The sequence below is a fragment of the Amborella trichopoda genome, chromosome 13 (assembly GCF_054954075.1).
Source record: "Amborella trichopoda isolate Santa Cruz 75 chromosome 13, AtrichopodaSantaCruz75HAP2 v2.0, whole genome shotgun sequence".
Taxonomy (NCBI): domain Eukaryota; kingdom Viridiplantae; phylum Streptophyta; class Magnoliopsida; order Amborellales; family Amborellaceae; genus Amborella; species Amborella trichopoda.
The window spans coordinates 44,672,095-44,688,574 of record NC_142348.1 but is presented as its reverse complement, the minus strand read 5'-3'; the positions used below and the strand labels follow the sequence as shown (position 1 = coordinate 44,688,574).

At 36.4% G+C, this 16,480-nt stretch overlaps 1 protein-coding gene across 4 annotated transcripts; it reads right to left on the bottom strand.

The window, feature by feature from the left end:
- Window positions 1-1,196: 1,196 nt before the first annotated feature.
- CRCK3 (calmodulin-binding receptor-like cytoplasmic kinase 3) lies at window positions 1,197-15,024 on the bottom strand. Of its 4 annotated transcripts, none has more exons than XR_016047551.1 (7): window positions 14,420-15,024; window positions 9,408-9,656; window positions 5,755-6,014; window positions 4,645-4,810; window positions 4,472-4,561; window positions 2,650-2,991; window positions 1,197-1,766 (listed from the first exon to the last, which is right to left on the bottom strand). XR_016047551.1 is itself a non-coding variant. In XM_006852809.4 (7 exons), exons 1-7 carry the CDS (start codon window positions 14,724-14,726, stop codon window positions 1,545-1,547), a joined length of 1,593 nt encoding a protein of 530 aa, XP_006852871.2. In that variant the 5' UTR covers window positions 14,727-15,024; the 3' UTR covers window positions 1,197-1,544. The 4 variants fall into 4 exon arrangements, 3 of the variants coding, with proteins under 3 accessions (XP_006852871.2, XP_088711947.1, XP_088711948.1); XM_006852809.4 differs by having other exon boundaries at window positions 2,650-2,948; XM_088855821.1 differs by lacking the exon at window positions 2,650-2,991.
- Between the last annotated feature and the right edge of the window lie 1,456 nt (window positions 15,025-16,480).

Sequence of the window (16,480 nt, the reverse complement as noted above, 5' to 3'; positions counted from 1 at the left end):
ACACTATATAAGGATGTGCTTTACTTTTATTGTTTAGATCCTCAGCCTTACACAAACCGCAGCCTTTATGTGAGGGTAATACTTTGGTAAACATGTCTATTAACACGTGAACCTGAATTATTAGCTAGCGTTAAATGTGACTAGAAACAAAATATGTATTTTTCATTGAAGTTAAAGAGATTAGGAATTTACATGCAGCATTTTCCAAATAAGCTAGAATTAAATATGTATAAAACATAGTTATCAGGACTAGAGTGGGCTGAACGGATGGACAACTGATTTTCCAAATAGGCTAGAATTAAAGATGTATAAGACAGTTAACAGTGGGCTGAACGGTTGGACCACCAACTGATGTCTTGGCTGGTCAACCCTTGATCAAAGCAAAAACTAGCTTAAGTTAAAAGCCAATCAAAATTAATTTTTGATTGGTCAGAGCAACCAATTTAACATGTCAGACTGGCTAGTCTGGACTTGTCAGACCCATTAAACAAAATTGAACATTTTGTAATATACTTTATTTATTGTTATTTATTTTTTTTTTGTAAATCCAATCCAATCCGTTCAATAAAAAATCAAACTAGTTTTTATAAGACCAAAAACCAACCAGACCCCTCACTAGTTCAGTTGCCTGTCCAATCTCGATATCACTGGTATAAAGTCCAACATGCTGGAGAACGGTTCTTAGCCTGGTGTGTTTAAAATTTGGATTTAAATGCGATTAGCAATCTACCCAAATGTGCCCTAAACGAAACCAGTGTCTGTTGGCCTCACATTGATTCTAATGCAATGAAGATGCTATGGACAGGTCCGGACCTACAATTGGGGTTAGCCCATTTTCCCTATCAGTTCGCAGCATCTCTTATTTCATCGAGTGGCAATGACCGCTATGGACCACGGTTTTGCATAGTCCGTTTAAATTAGAGTATTCTTTTCTATGGCTTGATACGCTGCACCAGAGCATCTTGCAAACAGCTGTCACAAAAGATTTCTTGCCCCATTGTTGCGATAACAATGACCGTGGCCAAGAACAAGTACTGATAGAAAAGACCAGTAAAGGCCCTTCCAAACCATGTATTAGACATGAAGAAATGATCTAAGTGAATTGTATAATACTAAAGTAAATATGGCAGAGGAGATTATGTAAAAAACCAAAATATACCATCATCATCATCATCATCCGAACTTTACCCCAACTATTTGGCAAAACATAAATATATCATGCTAGAAAATAGCCACTGTTTCCAGTTAATAATACAACCACATGTGGACCTCATTTACAAACTCAAAACTCTACCTTACAAAAACATGACACCTCCCTTAAAGAAAGTACATACCGCTATCAATGGCGTATGGTAAACAGCACTTGAAAGATGCATCCACGGTTAACTTATCTAGATGACCTGCCGGAGTAGGCCATACTACAATGAATCTCTGCACTCCATCATAAAAGACCAAATCGTGGACGTCCCTATAGATCACCATACACCATACTAGATTTGACTATGATATATTTCCCTTGAACGATAAAAAAATGAAAACACTGATCATTGCGATCGACTCCCAGTTCTCAAGATCGAGTAGTAGTCTCGTCTAATCCCCCATAGCTGCTGAACTGCTTCTCTCATGGTAGGCCTCTCAGACCTGCTAGGCGCCGCACATTGGAAAGCCAAATCAAAGATCCTCTCCAATATATGATCTTCAGGTGTTTCTTCTAACAAAGGATCCAATATATCCCTCATTCTTCCATCGCTATGCATTTTGAAGGTCTGTACAATAGTTCCCAGCAATATAGGAATAAACCAGGAGCATGAATAGTAAGTCCCAACATTCTTGGGGGAAGTATACTACAAAGTACAAAACAAGGTTTAAGAAAAATGATCATTGAACCGAATCAGCCACTCCAAAAACCAAGTCAAATCGGTGGATCGGTAATCCGGATTAGAGAATCGGCTGGTTTCAGCTAAAAATATTTCAAAAAGTTACTAAAATCCCTTAAAATATTGTTTTTCCAATTTAAAAAAAAAATTTGTGGGTGATGTATTATGTACTTCCATTATTTCACAAAAATACATCAATATTGAGATGTCGTTTTCCTATCTGGATGTCTGTTGACCATTGAATAGTTTAGAGTTCTTTTTTTGCCTCTCTACCAAAAACCTTTAAAATAATGGGGTGGCCCACTAGATCTCAAAAAAAATTAAAACCCACTAAAACCGGTTCAGGTGAAAATCGGCCGGTTCTGATCTAACAGATCTGGCCGGTTTCGGACAAATCCGGCCAGTGAGCCGGCTGGTTCAAGGGGGACTCGGCCGGTTCCCCATATATGACAGGGAACTGGACTGGCTTCGACGATTCCCAATCCGGATCGGACGATTCCGATCCAGATCGCCGATTTGCAAACACTGGTACAAACCAATAGAACAAGAATAACTTTTGTCTATATAGTCCATTGGGGTCATCGCTATCCAATGAAATGATCGAAGATAATAGACAGTGGCAACTAAAAGAGCAAGAGTGATCCCCAATCATGAATGCCTATCCTTCACTTTATTGATGGTGATGACCCCTGCGGATTATGGTTTTTGATAGTCCATTGCATTATAATATGCTTCCCCTTCTTAGAGAGCAAAAACAATGGTTTGAATTTACCCATCGCAAAGTGACTCTTTCATCAACAGCTCTTCTTGACTCTATGGGGCGCCGCCCTGATAAGATCTCGATGAGCAAAATGCCAAAGGAAAACACATCACTCTTTGTTGTGAGCTGGCTGGTTCTAGAATATTCAGGATCCAGATAGCCTGCAGTGCCCCTTACTTGTGTCATTATATGGGTCTGATCAGCTTGTGTGGGGCCCACTCGTGCGAACCCAAAATCCGCCACCTTGGCTCTAAATTGGTCCGTCAAAAGGATGTTTGAGGACTTCACATCTCGGTGGATTATTGGTTGCTCTATTAGGACATCACAAGAGAATATGCTTTTATTCCTGAATTACTGAGAAGCGAAAAGAATTATCCACAACAGGAGATAATACATGCAAACATACCCCACGCCTGTAGAAACACATGCATGCATACCCTCATGCACCACCCATACCATAGAATAGGGAAAAAGAATGTATCGATACCTCAACTACCACAAAGTTAAAACAATTATTCACGATAAGAAACTACTCTAACCAACAGAAGCTACAATGTCTTTCAGCATGCATTAAAGCTCGTTCGCCAAAAATCTGAATTTGTTGGTTGATGGTGATAACTTGCACAATAAATCATGACTGGACCTTGCACAATAAATCATGACTAGACCCCATATTTCTGGTGTTCAGATGATAAGGATGAATTCCAAGCATGCAAATAAATAGCACGGAGATCATCAATTAAAAAAGGAAAAAACTAATTGTAGCAAGCAAAACCACTTCTTGTAGTACTAAAACTGCAGAGAAAGTGAGGTTAAAACAGAGGAAACCCTGAAACACATCATGAGAAAGTGGAGAAAGTTGATTATGGGATAGCAATAATGGAATCTATGATGTGGGATACTATTGGTCATTTGTCTTCTAACCCAAATCATAAATAGCATAATAAAGCAACTTCTAGGGCTGAATGTAGCTTCCACCCCGAATTATCTTGATGGCTAGGGGAATATATATAGGGGTTACACACATTTCATGCTGTGGTGAGTGTCGCCTTAGTTTGGAGTACAGATAGAGCGAATCTCAGGTAGCTGGGGTTCTCCTTGCACTAGCCTAGAACAGATCAACCAGAATTGACAAATCAGGGTTTGAACTTTGAAGTTGGTCTCCCTTTGATACTATCTTAAAAGTATGATTGGAATAATGGATGCTTTTTTCATCACTCTTTACATACATAAGCCTATAAAAGAATCAACATTTCATATATTACCAATATATATTTAAAAAATGACAAAACAAGATTAAGTTTCCCTGTAAACAAGATATAGCATTATATGAAATAACAAGGGAGTGAATTTGGAAAGTAAAAAAGTGGAATAAAAGACCCCAAGAAGCAAGAGTCTAGGATATCTAGTCAGTTCCAGGAACAAACTCCAGTTAAAGCTAAAAATTGATGGTTATAGCAGAGAGACCCTAGGGTTGGCAGGTAGAGGAGCTTTCTAGAGATAAAAACAGGTTTTAACCCATGTTCACTTCATTCTTTTCACAAATTGTGAAGCTTAGGTTGGTTATACTGTGATCTCTTAAGAACTTTTGGGACTATTGCTGATTCAGAATAATAACAGCACATTAGATGTCAATTAGGTGATGCACGTTCAAAAATAGAAATTAGTTTTGCACTTTCAGCATCATTTAAGGTGCAACTACATGGTGTGAACGATGGTTACCGCCAAGAAGTGTTAATGCACAAGATGTGTAAGGATTAATAATATGGTTGATTCAAATGCCAAAAGGCATACTATTACAACACAAATGGTAAACAATATACAGTTTACTAACCTGCATATACATGTAGGTAAGTTAGGCCATGAGCAACACCAATTGCTATCTCCAGTCGTTGCATAAAATCCAAAATTCTCCCATGATGTCCTGTAAGGTGTATAATCATGAGCAACACAAAGCAGTAAAGGACATGGATACCATCTCCAACCATTAAAATAAAATCATCTTACCATCCAAATGCTCCCGGAGAGTACCATTCGAGACATACTCAACAATAATCAGGCGCTCATGTCCTTGTTCAATATAACCAAGTAGCTTCACAAGATTTTGATGCTCAATTTTTGCTAGCATCTCAACTTCACTTCTAAATTCTGTCCGTAGGGACTCAAATAGTTCCTGCTAAATATCTCAAATCAACACAGCACCAACCAATAATATTTTCACGGAAAGGTTAAGAAAGAAGAAATCATTAGAATTTTGTTATAAAGAGCCATGAAGACCAAAAAAGTACAGTAGATAATCTAGATTTCCTGTTGGGAAGTACCATTATTTTGAAAACCATGCATAAATTCAAGAAGTCACCTTTTGAGAGTCGTTTATCTTTCCATCCTTTCTTTTGAGGACCCAAAAGGGATTGAGCTTGAAGATTGGCCAAGAAAACCTAATTTTTTTGCTGGAAAGGCACCTAAGGATGTTCTAGAGAGACTCCAAGGGGTTGGATTGAGAAAAACAAAATAAAAAATAAAAAATTCTAACATAGATGCTGTAGTTTCGCAATGAGCTATGTAATAAGTTTTGACAAAAAACTAGATTGCAGAACATTTTGTAGAGCTAAGTCAACTCTTGAGTTTTTTATCGGGTCTTCTAAGGTGAGTTATAGTTGTTCTTATATCTAGTGGAAGAAATTTTTAGATCATATTGATTGCTTGTTTTCTGTTTTGATTTAAACTTTAAAATATGAAATTGAGAAAACCCCATGCATATGCAAAGAGTGAGATCGTTGATAAAGACCTAGAATATTCCACTGCATTCCATGTCAAATTAAAAAGGTGCATCAATCAATTTATTACTGTGGTTGAAGTGAACATTTGCAGGAAGATCATGCATTCAAGGTAGAACACAAGAGATAATTGTTTCCAAAATGACATCAGGTTTGACAACTAGAGTAGATTACTTCCTGCAAATGTAAAGAGTAGAAGAGACGACATTTCATTCAGAAATCAGAACGCTTACATTAATAAAAAATATTAACAAGTTATCCAAATAACCATGTGACATCAAAGAACATCTAAGAATCTGAGAACCCATTGAATACATAACAGTAAAAAACTGGACATTACCTTTCTTGCACGTTTAACGGCGACAAACTGTCCATCTTGCAACTGAGCCTTGTAAACAGTCCCAAAACCTCCTTCCCCTATCTTAAATTCCAGTGAAAAGTTGCGTGTAGATTTAATAATTTGTTTGGGACTAAGGTGTATAGGTCCATTTTGACTTGTTTGAGGGGATAGAGAAAATCGATACGGGCTTGGTGGCATTTGACTCGGGCTGGGTGGCACATGTGGAGAAGCACTTACTTCAAAAGATGACATCATGTCCACTACAACAACAGACATCATATAAGTATAACCAATGCCAAATACTGGTGCAAAATAAAGGCAAAATTGTTTCTGAGGCACATTCAAAAGAATGCAATGTTAAGGAGATGGCACCACAGTGATAGTATAACAATTTAATACGGCTAGCTGGTGTAAATGCACTACTGGCAATTTAGAAAATGTCTTTTTTTTTAAGCTTGTTATGGAATACACCTTACAAGGGGAAACCATTTAGTCACAGGAGATAAAATATCAATCACATAGGTCTACAATGATGCAAACGGAAGCAGCACAACATTCAACTATTCGTGTCCTTTAGGAATGAGCTATAGGGAATGTCACCACCATGGCAATATAATGAGTTCACTCAGTAGCTAAGTATGAGATATGGATCCTATAGTGAACCTTGTAGTCATCTTAAAGTAGCCCAATATTCAGGCCCTAACTTTTCTTTACTGCATCACAGTGATAACTTACTCGCACAAGGAGATGAATTAAACATCCCAATTACAAAAGAAAAAAAAAAAGCAAAAGAAGCATCTAGTTATATGTAAGGGATGACACAAGTCCTCAGTGAGCAACAAAACAGAGAGAATCACTAAAGTTATGGTGAAACTTTTGTCAGACTTATTATGAATATTACCAAAGTATAATCCATACAAGAAAAGTTAGGCATGGGAATATGATCCAAAAATGAAGCACCTCTCAAAAAAAGCCACTAAGCAGATAATCTTCTTGGTTATGCTTCATCTAGAAATTAAATGGTACATTAAAAAGAATCAAGTGCAATGTTGGGGCTAAAAGCTCGTTCCATAGGGAACTCACCGAGGACTCCATATTGGACAGAACAAGGCAAGTCCTTGCTGAGACCAGGCCCAACTCCCGAATTTTAACCAAGACGGTCAGAAGTTCCCAAGTCTGATACTTATATTAATGAGTTTCCCAACACCAGAAAACAAAAGTAAAGTTCCATATTCTAACAGGTTCAGATTTTTCTTTTTGGAAGCAGGTTCAGATTTTTCTTTTTGGAAGCTCAAAAGGGTTTCGGTCCTATTTCCCTCTCTAATGAATCCAAAACAAAGTTTGGCCAAAAAACCCCAAAAATCATGAATTTTTTAGATATGGATTTTCATTGTTTTGCCAAACCAAAGTACTTGCGCGCCTCAGACCACACAGATCTGAAATCAAACTCATAGAAAGTTGGGGCTTTCTCAGTCGGTCATTAGATGATCAAAATCAAAACTGTAGAAGCCTTGATCTCATTGAATAAGGACTTTGGGTCGATCAGCCACCACATCAACTACGAAACATCAGGTTAGTAATATTGATCATTCTTTTCTTCAGTTTATAATACTTTAAACTATATTTTTTGGATAAATATCATTAGAACTACAAAGATATAGTGATATTTCCATAGATTGGGTAATTCATCATCATTTATTTTCAATAAAATGCATGGGAAAATGAAAAAAAAATCATGTAATACGTAGAAATAGTTATTAAGTACTTATTCTAAAATGATGACGTTGGGCAGAGCTGTTTTTTGTTGGAATAGTGTGTCTTTAATGTGCTTACTATGTCTCCAAAGGAACAGGTTCTCGCAAAATCAGAAAATGTATATCTTTATACATAGTTACTTGGATCTCCAAACTAAAGCGGTGATCCCACTCTGCTCATGATCCGAAGTTCCTTTGTCAGGTTCTCCATAGGATATCAATTCTTAATATTAGGGATCTTAATCCCTAATATTGGGAATCTTGCGCTAGACTTACTACATCATAATGATTGCATAAAGCCATAAACTACATCATATTTCTATAATTGGATCAATCTATGCCTTATTATTATAGTATTGAATGATAATGAATTAATGATTGCATTTTTTTAACTCCGCCACAACCAGTCCCAAGCCTAGAGAAGGGAGAAGGGAGAAGGGAAATATTAGCTTGGCAGCCAACGTAAATATTTCATAAATCCTGAAATAGTCAAATGGAAGGCTCTAAAAGGGTAAGGGAAAGGCCCCAAAGATGATGACGAATTCTACTTTTTTTATAATGATGTTTAATAAGTTTTAATTTACTAATATCTATATAATAGAATGATTGGATGCTTAAAAAATGTTTATTAAAAATTCATAAATCATACAAAATTCGCTCCCAACCTAGGGAGCTCACTGCATGCATTGATATGTTGCTCCCGCTCCAGCCCCCACTCCCGCTCTAAGCAACTATGTTTTTACATAGCAATGTTTCATGATAAATGCTTTTAAGTATGTGAATTTACAATTATTGTTTTACAATTTTTTCATATTTTCCTATTTCTAATATTTTTCTTTGTTTTTGAATAGTTTGAGACTTGGACAAGATTCACCAAGTCAACATGAGACTCCATGAGTCGACTTGCCCGTGGCATTGGCTTATTCCCTAAGCAAGTCTGGGTTTTCAAACACTGGACAAAACAACCTCACCACTATGTTCAAAGGATGCTTGTGCAAAGAATCACTTCTCACTAAATGACAATTATTTAGGGATCCTGTTTGTTGCCTATATCAAAGATAAGAATATTAGAAACTATGATATGAACACGATAGTTATACATTCAATGTCTACTCCAAGATAATCATGAAATACAACAAATGAGGTCTTGCAAGTTATTTCTGGTAGGTGCATGATCTTATCGAAATAAAATGCAGAATAGTGGGACAAATCTGTATACTAGAGGTTTCAATATGTGGCTAGTCCTCAATGCTAGTGAGTTTCCAGTCCAATTAATTGGTAATTAGACCTTCATAGCTCATTTAGGATCCCCAAAAGTAATCAACTGAGGAGATGAAACAATTCCTAGATACATGAAAGGTTCTCAATGGGGCCCTATGGATTTTTGACATCCAGTGGTGTTCACATTTCTTCCTATTGCAATACTGATTTTGCTAGCTTGCTTGATGATTGGACAATCTACCATTCGTCACAGCCCGATTGAGAGAAGTCGTTGTGAATGATATCTCATTGAAGCTCCAAGAACTCAGATCCTTGAGCCGTCACACAAATTTATACATAAGAAATTGTGCTAGTTATAACATAACTTTATGAATAACGGATGCTAACCTATCATTAAAGCAAGCTGATTGCATCAAAAGTTCATGCCATTTAGGCAGTTCTATTAGGCTGAAAATAAATGAGTGACTAGAATATTTGGTAAATGGCAATAGCCATAAAAGATTAGGCAAAGTGCTTCATGCAAAGGACTAAGTCAAAAACCAATAATAAACTTGAAGCAAATGAAATATTACACTACTACATGCCATTCAATAAATGAAAGACAAAGGCAAACAAATCCGATTTACAATTGACTATTTTATATGAAAAAAGTTGACAATCATTTTTCCAACAACTCACTTGAATTGGGGCCTCTGACAAGAACATCACGGTTCACGCCTTTCTTTTTGGCACGAAAACATGGACATAACATGCTGCAGGATAAAAGAAGCATTCCCGATGCTGCAATGACTAGGTTGCCATGAGTTGAAGTTGAATCATGTTGATCTTTTCCTTTGAACTTACTTATCCTCTCAATATTATGACACATTGTTTCTTTTGTTCTTGGCTGCAATAGAGTCTTTCTTGCTGCCCTACGAGGCTGATGCACTGTGCAAGGCAATGCAGAAGATAGTGAGCTAGCATTACAATGAATCCTATTCAGCACATCATATTACAATTCATAATTGCGAGAAAGATACACACACATACATCCACACCCACATAGATTGTTAGAAAAGGATTTGGGTTTTAGAAAGTGAAGAAAAATTTTAGGTTTAGTCACGTTCTATGAAACAAATTCATAGCGATATAATGAGACACTCCTTTGAAAACCATGCTGGGGGCATTTGTTTGACCCCCCAAACTTTGCACGTACACTCTCTTCATCCTAGCAAACAATCTAAAAGAGAAAAAATATAGGGTTTTTATTTTTCATTTTTTGTTCACTGTTTTTAAGAGACTGAAATTAGATATAGATCATACGCTCTTCTATTTACTTAAGGGCATTTGTGTCTTATTTTAGTTGTAGAGCATTGAAGGGTAGAGTTGGAATGTAATTTTAGAGAAAAGAAGGGCTATGATATATTACAGTTGGGGTTGGGGTTTCTTAAGGAGAGAGCTAGGTTTTAGTTTTTTATATTCTAGAACTAGGAGTTGGACAAGAAAAATATAGAAAAAAATAATTAATTGTGGGCCTTGTGAAACGATATTTTGGGATAGACTACCATGCAGACCCAGAGAGGGTTTATTTTCTCAATCCTTTTTTAAAATTTTGTATTTTTTTTTTTGTACTTTATTTTTCTTTGTCCCTTTACCATGCTATAATTGGTACCGGAGATAAGAAGATGCATCAATCATAATGCCGCCAAAGCCAGTCTCTGCAATCAAGTATATACTTCCATAAATCATGGAGATTGTGAATCAACAAATCCAAGAGAATGTGAATCAGCAAATCAAAGATGGCACAAATCAAGACATAGAAGATTTTCATGCCCAGATCAGCGAAATTTGAGGAGAGATTGGTGAAATGAATCCGAGGTTGCAACGATTAGAAAAATATCAATTGCTGAGAAGAGGTTGCAGACATCCAGTAGATCTTGCGCCTTGCCCTAGTAATTAATCAAACTCCACAACCCCCTACAAGGGCGATACCCAATGAGTAAATTTGGAGGGAAGACTTGCGATTAGTGGAGTGTCCTTGAGATCATGATATTAAGGTTGATCTCTTTGAGTTCATCGTAAGCTCCACTTGCATGGTTTCATTGATTGGTAGAGTGCAGATGAAATTTTTTTTGAGCGGAGTGAATTGCCAAAGGAGCAAAAAGTTAAACTTATCGCAACCAAACTCCCCGGGTAAGTTGTGGCCTGGTGGGAATAAGTTCAATAATCTCAATTTTGCAAAGGAAATGCAAAAATTCTAATTGGCAAAAGATGGAAAAAGAAGTTGAAAGAAAATTTCCTTTATGTGGATCATGAACAAATTTCTTTCAAGACCTCCAAAATCTCCACAAAACGATCAGATAGTAGAGGACTATACTGGGGAATTTTATAGACTTGTGGCTTGAAACAACCTCTAAGAAGCTGAAGGACAAAAGGTTGTTCGTTATGTTAATTTGCTCCAACCAGCAATTAGATATGTCGTTTTTACACATTGGCTATAAACTTTTACGCAAGAGTTCTCAAGTTGCTTTGCAAGCGGAGACTCAATTATAGTGGAGCACTGGTATACTCTTTTATCCAATTTTTTTAAAATTTATTTTTCCTAGTTTGCAATTTATTTTTCTTTCTCCCTTCTCACTTCAGAAATGCACCCTAAAAAGTGTTTTTCTTGACATAATGAATGTTAGCCATCCATTTGATGGGACATTTAGATCTAGGCATTGCAAGGGCTTTTGTGACAGTGAATTTGCAGATGGCCATGTCATAACTAGATGAACAATTTATAAAAAACAGAAACAATTCAGTCTGACTTCTTGAGTTCCTAAAGGCCTATATCAAACTATCCATCAAATGAATGGCATGCATTACTTGTTGTAATGGGCTTCATATGGACCTTGTTTAGTTTTTCTTTTTTATATGATTGATCCTTTGGATGAAAAGAGTGTGTGTACAAAATTTGAGGTCAAACAAAATGCCCCACATGCGTTAAAAGAAGCCATTTCAGTATATTAGTATAAAACCATTTCACGAAATCACTCCCCATCCATATATATATATATATATATCTATATATATATATATATATATGGAAAACTCTTCCCAACGCCTATAGGCGAAAATGAACAATGATTTCTCCTAACCTTATCACCATCCAAACTTTATCGCACGGTCACAGTTGCCCAATAGTGTTTCAATTTTTCATTTTTTTTCTACAAATCCAAATTACTTGAAATTTTGAGCGTGTGTACATCTTAGTGAGGTGCACCTAATAAAAATATGAAAAAAATAATTCGAAAAATATAAATTGATAAAAATACCCCCTAAAATTACCGGGGTATTTTGGTCAATTTATATTTTACAAATTATTTTTTTAATATTTTTATTAGGTGCGCCTCACTAAGTTTTACACGCTCTAAATTTCAGATCATTTTGACTAGTAAAAAAAAATTGAAAATTAAAACACTACTGGACAACTGTGACCATGCGATGAAGTTTGGATGGTGATGAGGGTAGGCGAAATCACTGTTCATTTTTACCTATAAGTGTTTTGTAGTATCTTCCATATATATCTATGTATGTATGTATGTATGTATAGGGTGTCAAGCTTATACTAGTGAAGGCACATCTAAACCCATTGGAATAAATTTATTCAGATTCTAAACAACCATCAAAATTGATCATCTCAACCTCGAGAGGTATGGGTATGAAAAACTAAAATTTCAAGTCATGAAAATAGTGCGTCTTGTAATGCATTATTGGACCATCCACTTTCAAAAAATTTAATTGTTTATATATTTGCTTGATCTGCATCATTTTTGGAGCTTTAGATTTCATAATTAGGGGTAACAATAGATTTTCATGCCATCGCAAGGCTTTCGACACCAAAACTGCATCTGTTGGCATAGTTTTGATGTGTGTTATTTTATTCAACCATTACCTTTCGTACACAAAGGTTAGAAACACCTCGAGTAGTAGCAACATGACCATTACCTTTTGTATACAAAGGTCACAAAAACCCCAAGTTGTAGGATGTAAAATCAGATGTCTAATATGTCATTTCTCCCCACAACGACAGAGGAAATTTTCCGAACTTCAAGCATGGATCACCACCCCCATTGACCTAATTTCAGAACTGTTAGGGGTGATTATGACTATTTTGTACCAAAGATAAACAATCTTTATATGTGCATGCGTGCGTACGTGCATGCACGCGTGCATATGTGGTTTTGTTACCTCATTAATACAAAGATTTGAATGGTCCCTGGTCCAACCATTCGGTTTGGGATGTTTCAGCTTTTCCAAGGCTCCTAGCCTCAATGGGTTGGCAAACATTTCAATATTCGCAAAATGAGAATACAGTCGACCTTCCAAATGAGAATACAATCGAACATCATCGACTGCAAGAACACATGATGAAAGAGAATTTGTTATAGAGCCTAATCAGGAATGATAATACAGACAACTACTCCTAGATGATTTGGTCCTTGGGCATCTTTTCAGCTAGAGGATTAGCTTGCTCACTTTTAATCCTCTAAGAAACTTGGCCAAAGAGACCAACAATAAGACTTTCACAGAGGTTGTGATGGCAATGTGAAAATTATGAACAAGGGATTAGATATCCCAAGGGCATTTGTAAACAAGTTTCGGGGAATGAGAAACGAGGATATCCCATGAAAAAAGAGGGGCCTTAGCAACCTTATCTTAAGCAGCTAGGTAGGAAATTGTTGCATTACATGAAGCTACAGCATTTATTAAGGTAAATTGGGGACATATAAGATGGTGTGTTCCTCTTCAGAGATGGTAAAGGAGTATGGTTTGAGGATTTGCACGACCTCTGGACGCTCATGGTTCCACTAAGCCAAAGACAAAAGCATTTTTAATAGCAAAGGGGGTTCTCCCACCAATAACTGGCTCATTATTTAGCAGAAGCTACCTAGTCAAATGTGACTAGAATGGCGCACTGTAAGGATCAATACTGTGAAGTACTGCTGACATTTAGAGAAATACGTTGAGACAACAATTCGGTGTTTGTGATCTTTCAACATGTCTTTCAGAAGACCAAGGAGTCAGCTGACTCTTGGCTCGTATGGCTAGTATGGCTAGAATGGAGTTGACACTCAAGAACTCAAGGTTTGACCTCCCTAATACAAGTCCTACACCTCTTAGTTTGCACTCTCAACATCTCTAATTAGTATAAATGCAATTGAATGAAGTTTTAGTTACTCACCAAGTCATCAAAGAAAAATTTAGTTATACTTCTGTCAGTAAAATGATAATATAGCATTTCAAGATGCTTCATATGTTTGATATCAACAACTAGTCTATGGTGTCTCATTATGCAAGATAAACTGATGGTTAAATTTTCAAATTCTATACTTGATTGATCAAAAACATAAAAAAGTGATAGGGAAGTCCTCCCATATCAAAATAGCCATTATAACTCCAAAACGTAATACTCTATGGAGAACCAAATCTTACGAAGCAGTTAAACAGTCCTATTTTTAAAGAAAGAAGCTTGATTTTGCACATGAGCAACTAATTCTACATCTACCAAAAAACGGAGATGAGGATAACCTAAGATATAATTAATCTAATAACACCACTGCAGCACCCAGGCAACACTCTGATTCATATTTACTGTATTCTACCCTCAACAATTTTCTTGATTTATAGACTAGATCATAAATGATTGCTCAGAAAAGGTCACATACTTGCGTAAGGAATACACACAAGATCGTTCAATTTTTCAAGCTCCATATTGCAACACTCTTTTCCAATTCTGCTCCATTGTTCAAGCCCATATTTGCAGAAACACCCATGAAGGATTGCAAACTCCAGTGCCTCACAAAGATGTCCATGCTCTAAAAATTCTCGATCATATTGAAATGATCCACAACCCAAAGAACCTATATTTGAAAATTGGCCACTTTCACAATCCCTGGACTTGATAGCACCCACTGGAATCAAAATGCCAGGAAATTGCAATAGGACAAGTAGATGCAGAAGTAAGGTAGCCATTGATACGAGTCTTAAATTTCTGGATTCAATCCTGCTTCTTCAATTTTTCATTTCCCTATGCATTGAGCTCTCCAGGATAATACAAGTCAAGTACTTACATGGAAAACCAAAGTCCCAAACGGGCTCAAAATGGAAGAAGAAAACCCACTTTTCCATCTGATACCCAAAAACCCCAAGTTACAGAGAACCATTACCCGATACCCGAAAGCTTAAACCAGCGAGAATTGGAAGAACTAAAAAGAAAAATGGAGGAAAAAACTCAGATAATGACACCTAAGAGCTCCACAAAACAACTAAGCATTTGAATACCAACAAAACAAAGCAAACCCGACTCTGTAAGTAACAAAAGAACCAGATTAATCACCCATTAATTCTGATCATTCCTGGAAAATGCTCTTTTCTTCCTCATTATATCCACATAAACTGTGATAGGAAAGCCCAAATGGCTGAAAATTATCCACCAACAAGAACCCAGAACCCACTTCACCATGAAACCAATCCACAACTCCAACAATGAGAGAGAAGAAACCCCAAAATACAAGATAGAGAAGTAAATTGATGCAAAATTCTCTGAAAATATTCAAAAAATGCAATCTTTGGAACTTGCTATACTTTTTACCAGCCGAATTTGAACGCAAATTCTAAGACCCAACAAAGAAAAAGTGACAAGTAAACATAAAAAAATTGATAAACTCTCTGAAATCAATCAGCGGAAACAAATGGCTTCTGCAAATTTAGGGTTTAAAAGCAGAGACAGTGAAATACTAAGGGGGAGAAACTGACTGGTGACCGGCGGCCTTTGTGTACGGTCAAAGCCGGGCCCGGGAAGCCACCGGCTATTGCCGGTTTCCTTCTCGTGCGATTACCGACCAAGGAAAAACGAGTCTGCATGCTTTCACACTTGTACACACGTGTTTGACCCGTTGATTGTGGGCCCCCTTGATAGTGATGAACAGCTGAGATTTTGAGTGCGCGATTTGCGGTTTGGATTTTCCAAAAGTTTTGAGTGCTCTTTTGAGCATGCAAGTTTGAAGAAATTTCATGCTTTGTTCGATGCCCTTTGGGTTTTACTACCATAAAATTATCATAAATATCTTTCGTATATTAAATTAAAGGGTTATGTATGGGTGATCATATTTTAGGGTAATTTTTCATTATATTCAATAATTTTGATTTTTTTTCAAATTCCTTCTTGTTGAGCCTCTCCATCTGTCGTTATACCTCGAAAAGTAGAAAGAGTTACGATCCTCATTCCACTTAAAATCCTAGGAATTCGTTGATAGTTGGAATAGATTTGTAGACCAAACCTGCTTATACGTTTTAAAATCTTTCTATATGTCCATTTCCTATTCCTTCTATGTCGCAATGTTAAAACCAATAAATATTTATTATTTTCCTTATGTTTCTTAACGTTTTCAATAAAACTTTATTGTAGAATTATCTTAACAATGTTTGGTCGATGCTATTCGAACTTTACATACCCTTGTTTTGTTTTGTACATGGAGTAGTTTTCATTTTTTTTTTTTTTTTCATATTTATGATCTCTATGTTAAAGATTATACATTCTCTAAAACTTAATGATCAAATTATAATTTAAAAATATATTTATTGCCAAACCCGCATTTCTACAATATGCGAGCCGGCCGCATAAAAACCGTGTCTTTGTTATAATATAGTTGATATTAGAAATTTTAAGATCTTAGATTGAGAGAGCCATTGGGTCCAAGGAGAATGGGCTCTAGTCAGGGGTAGTT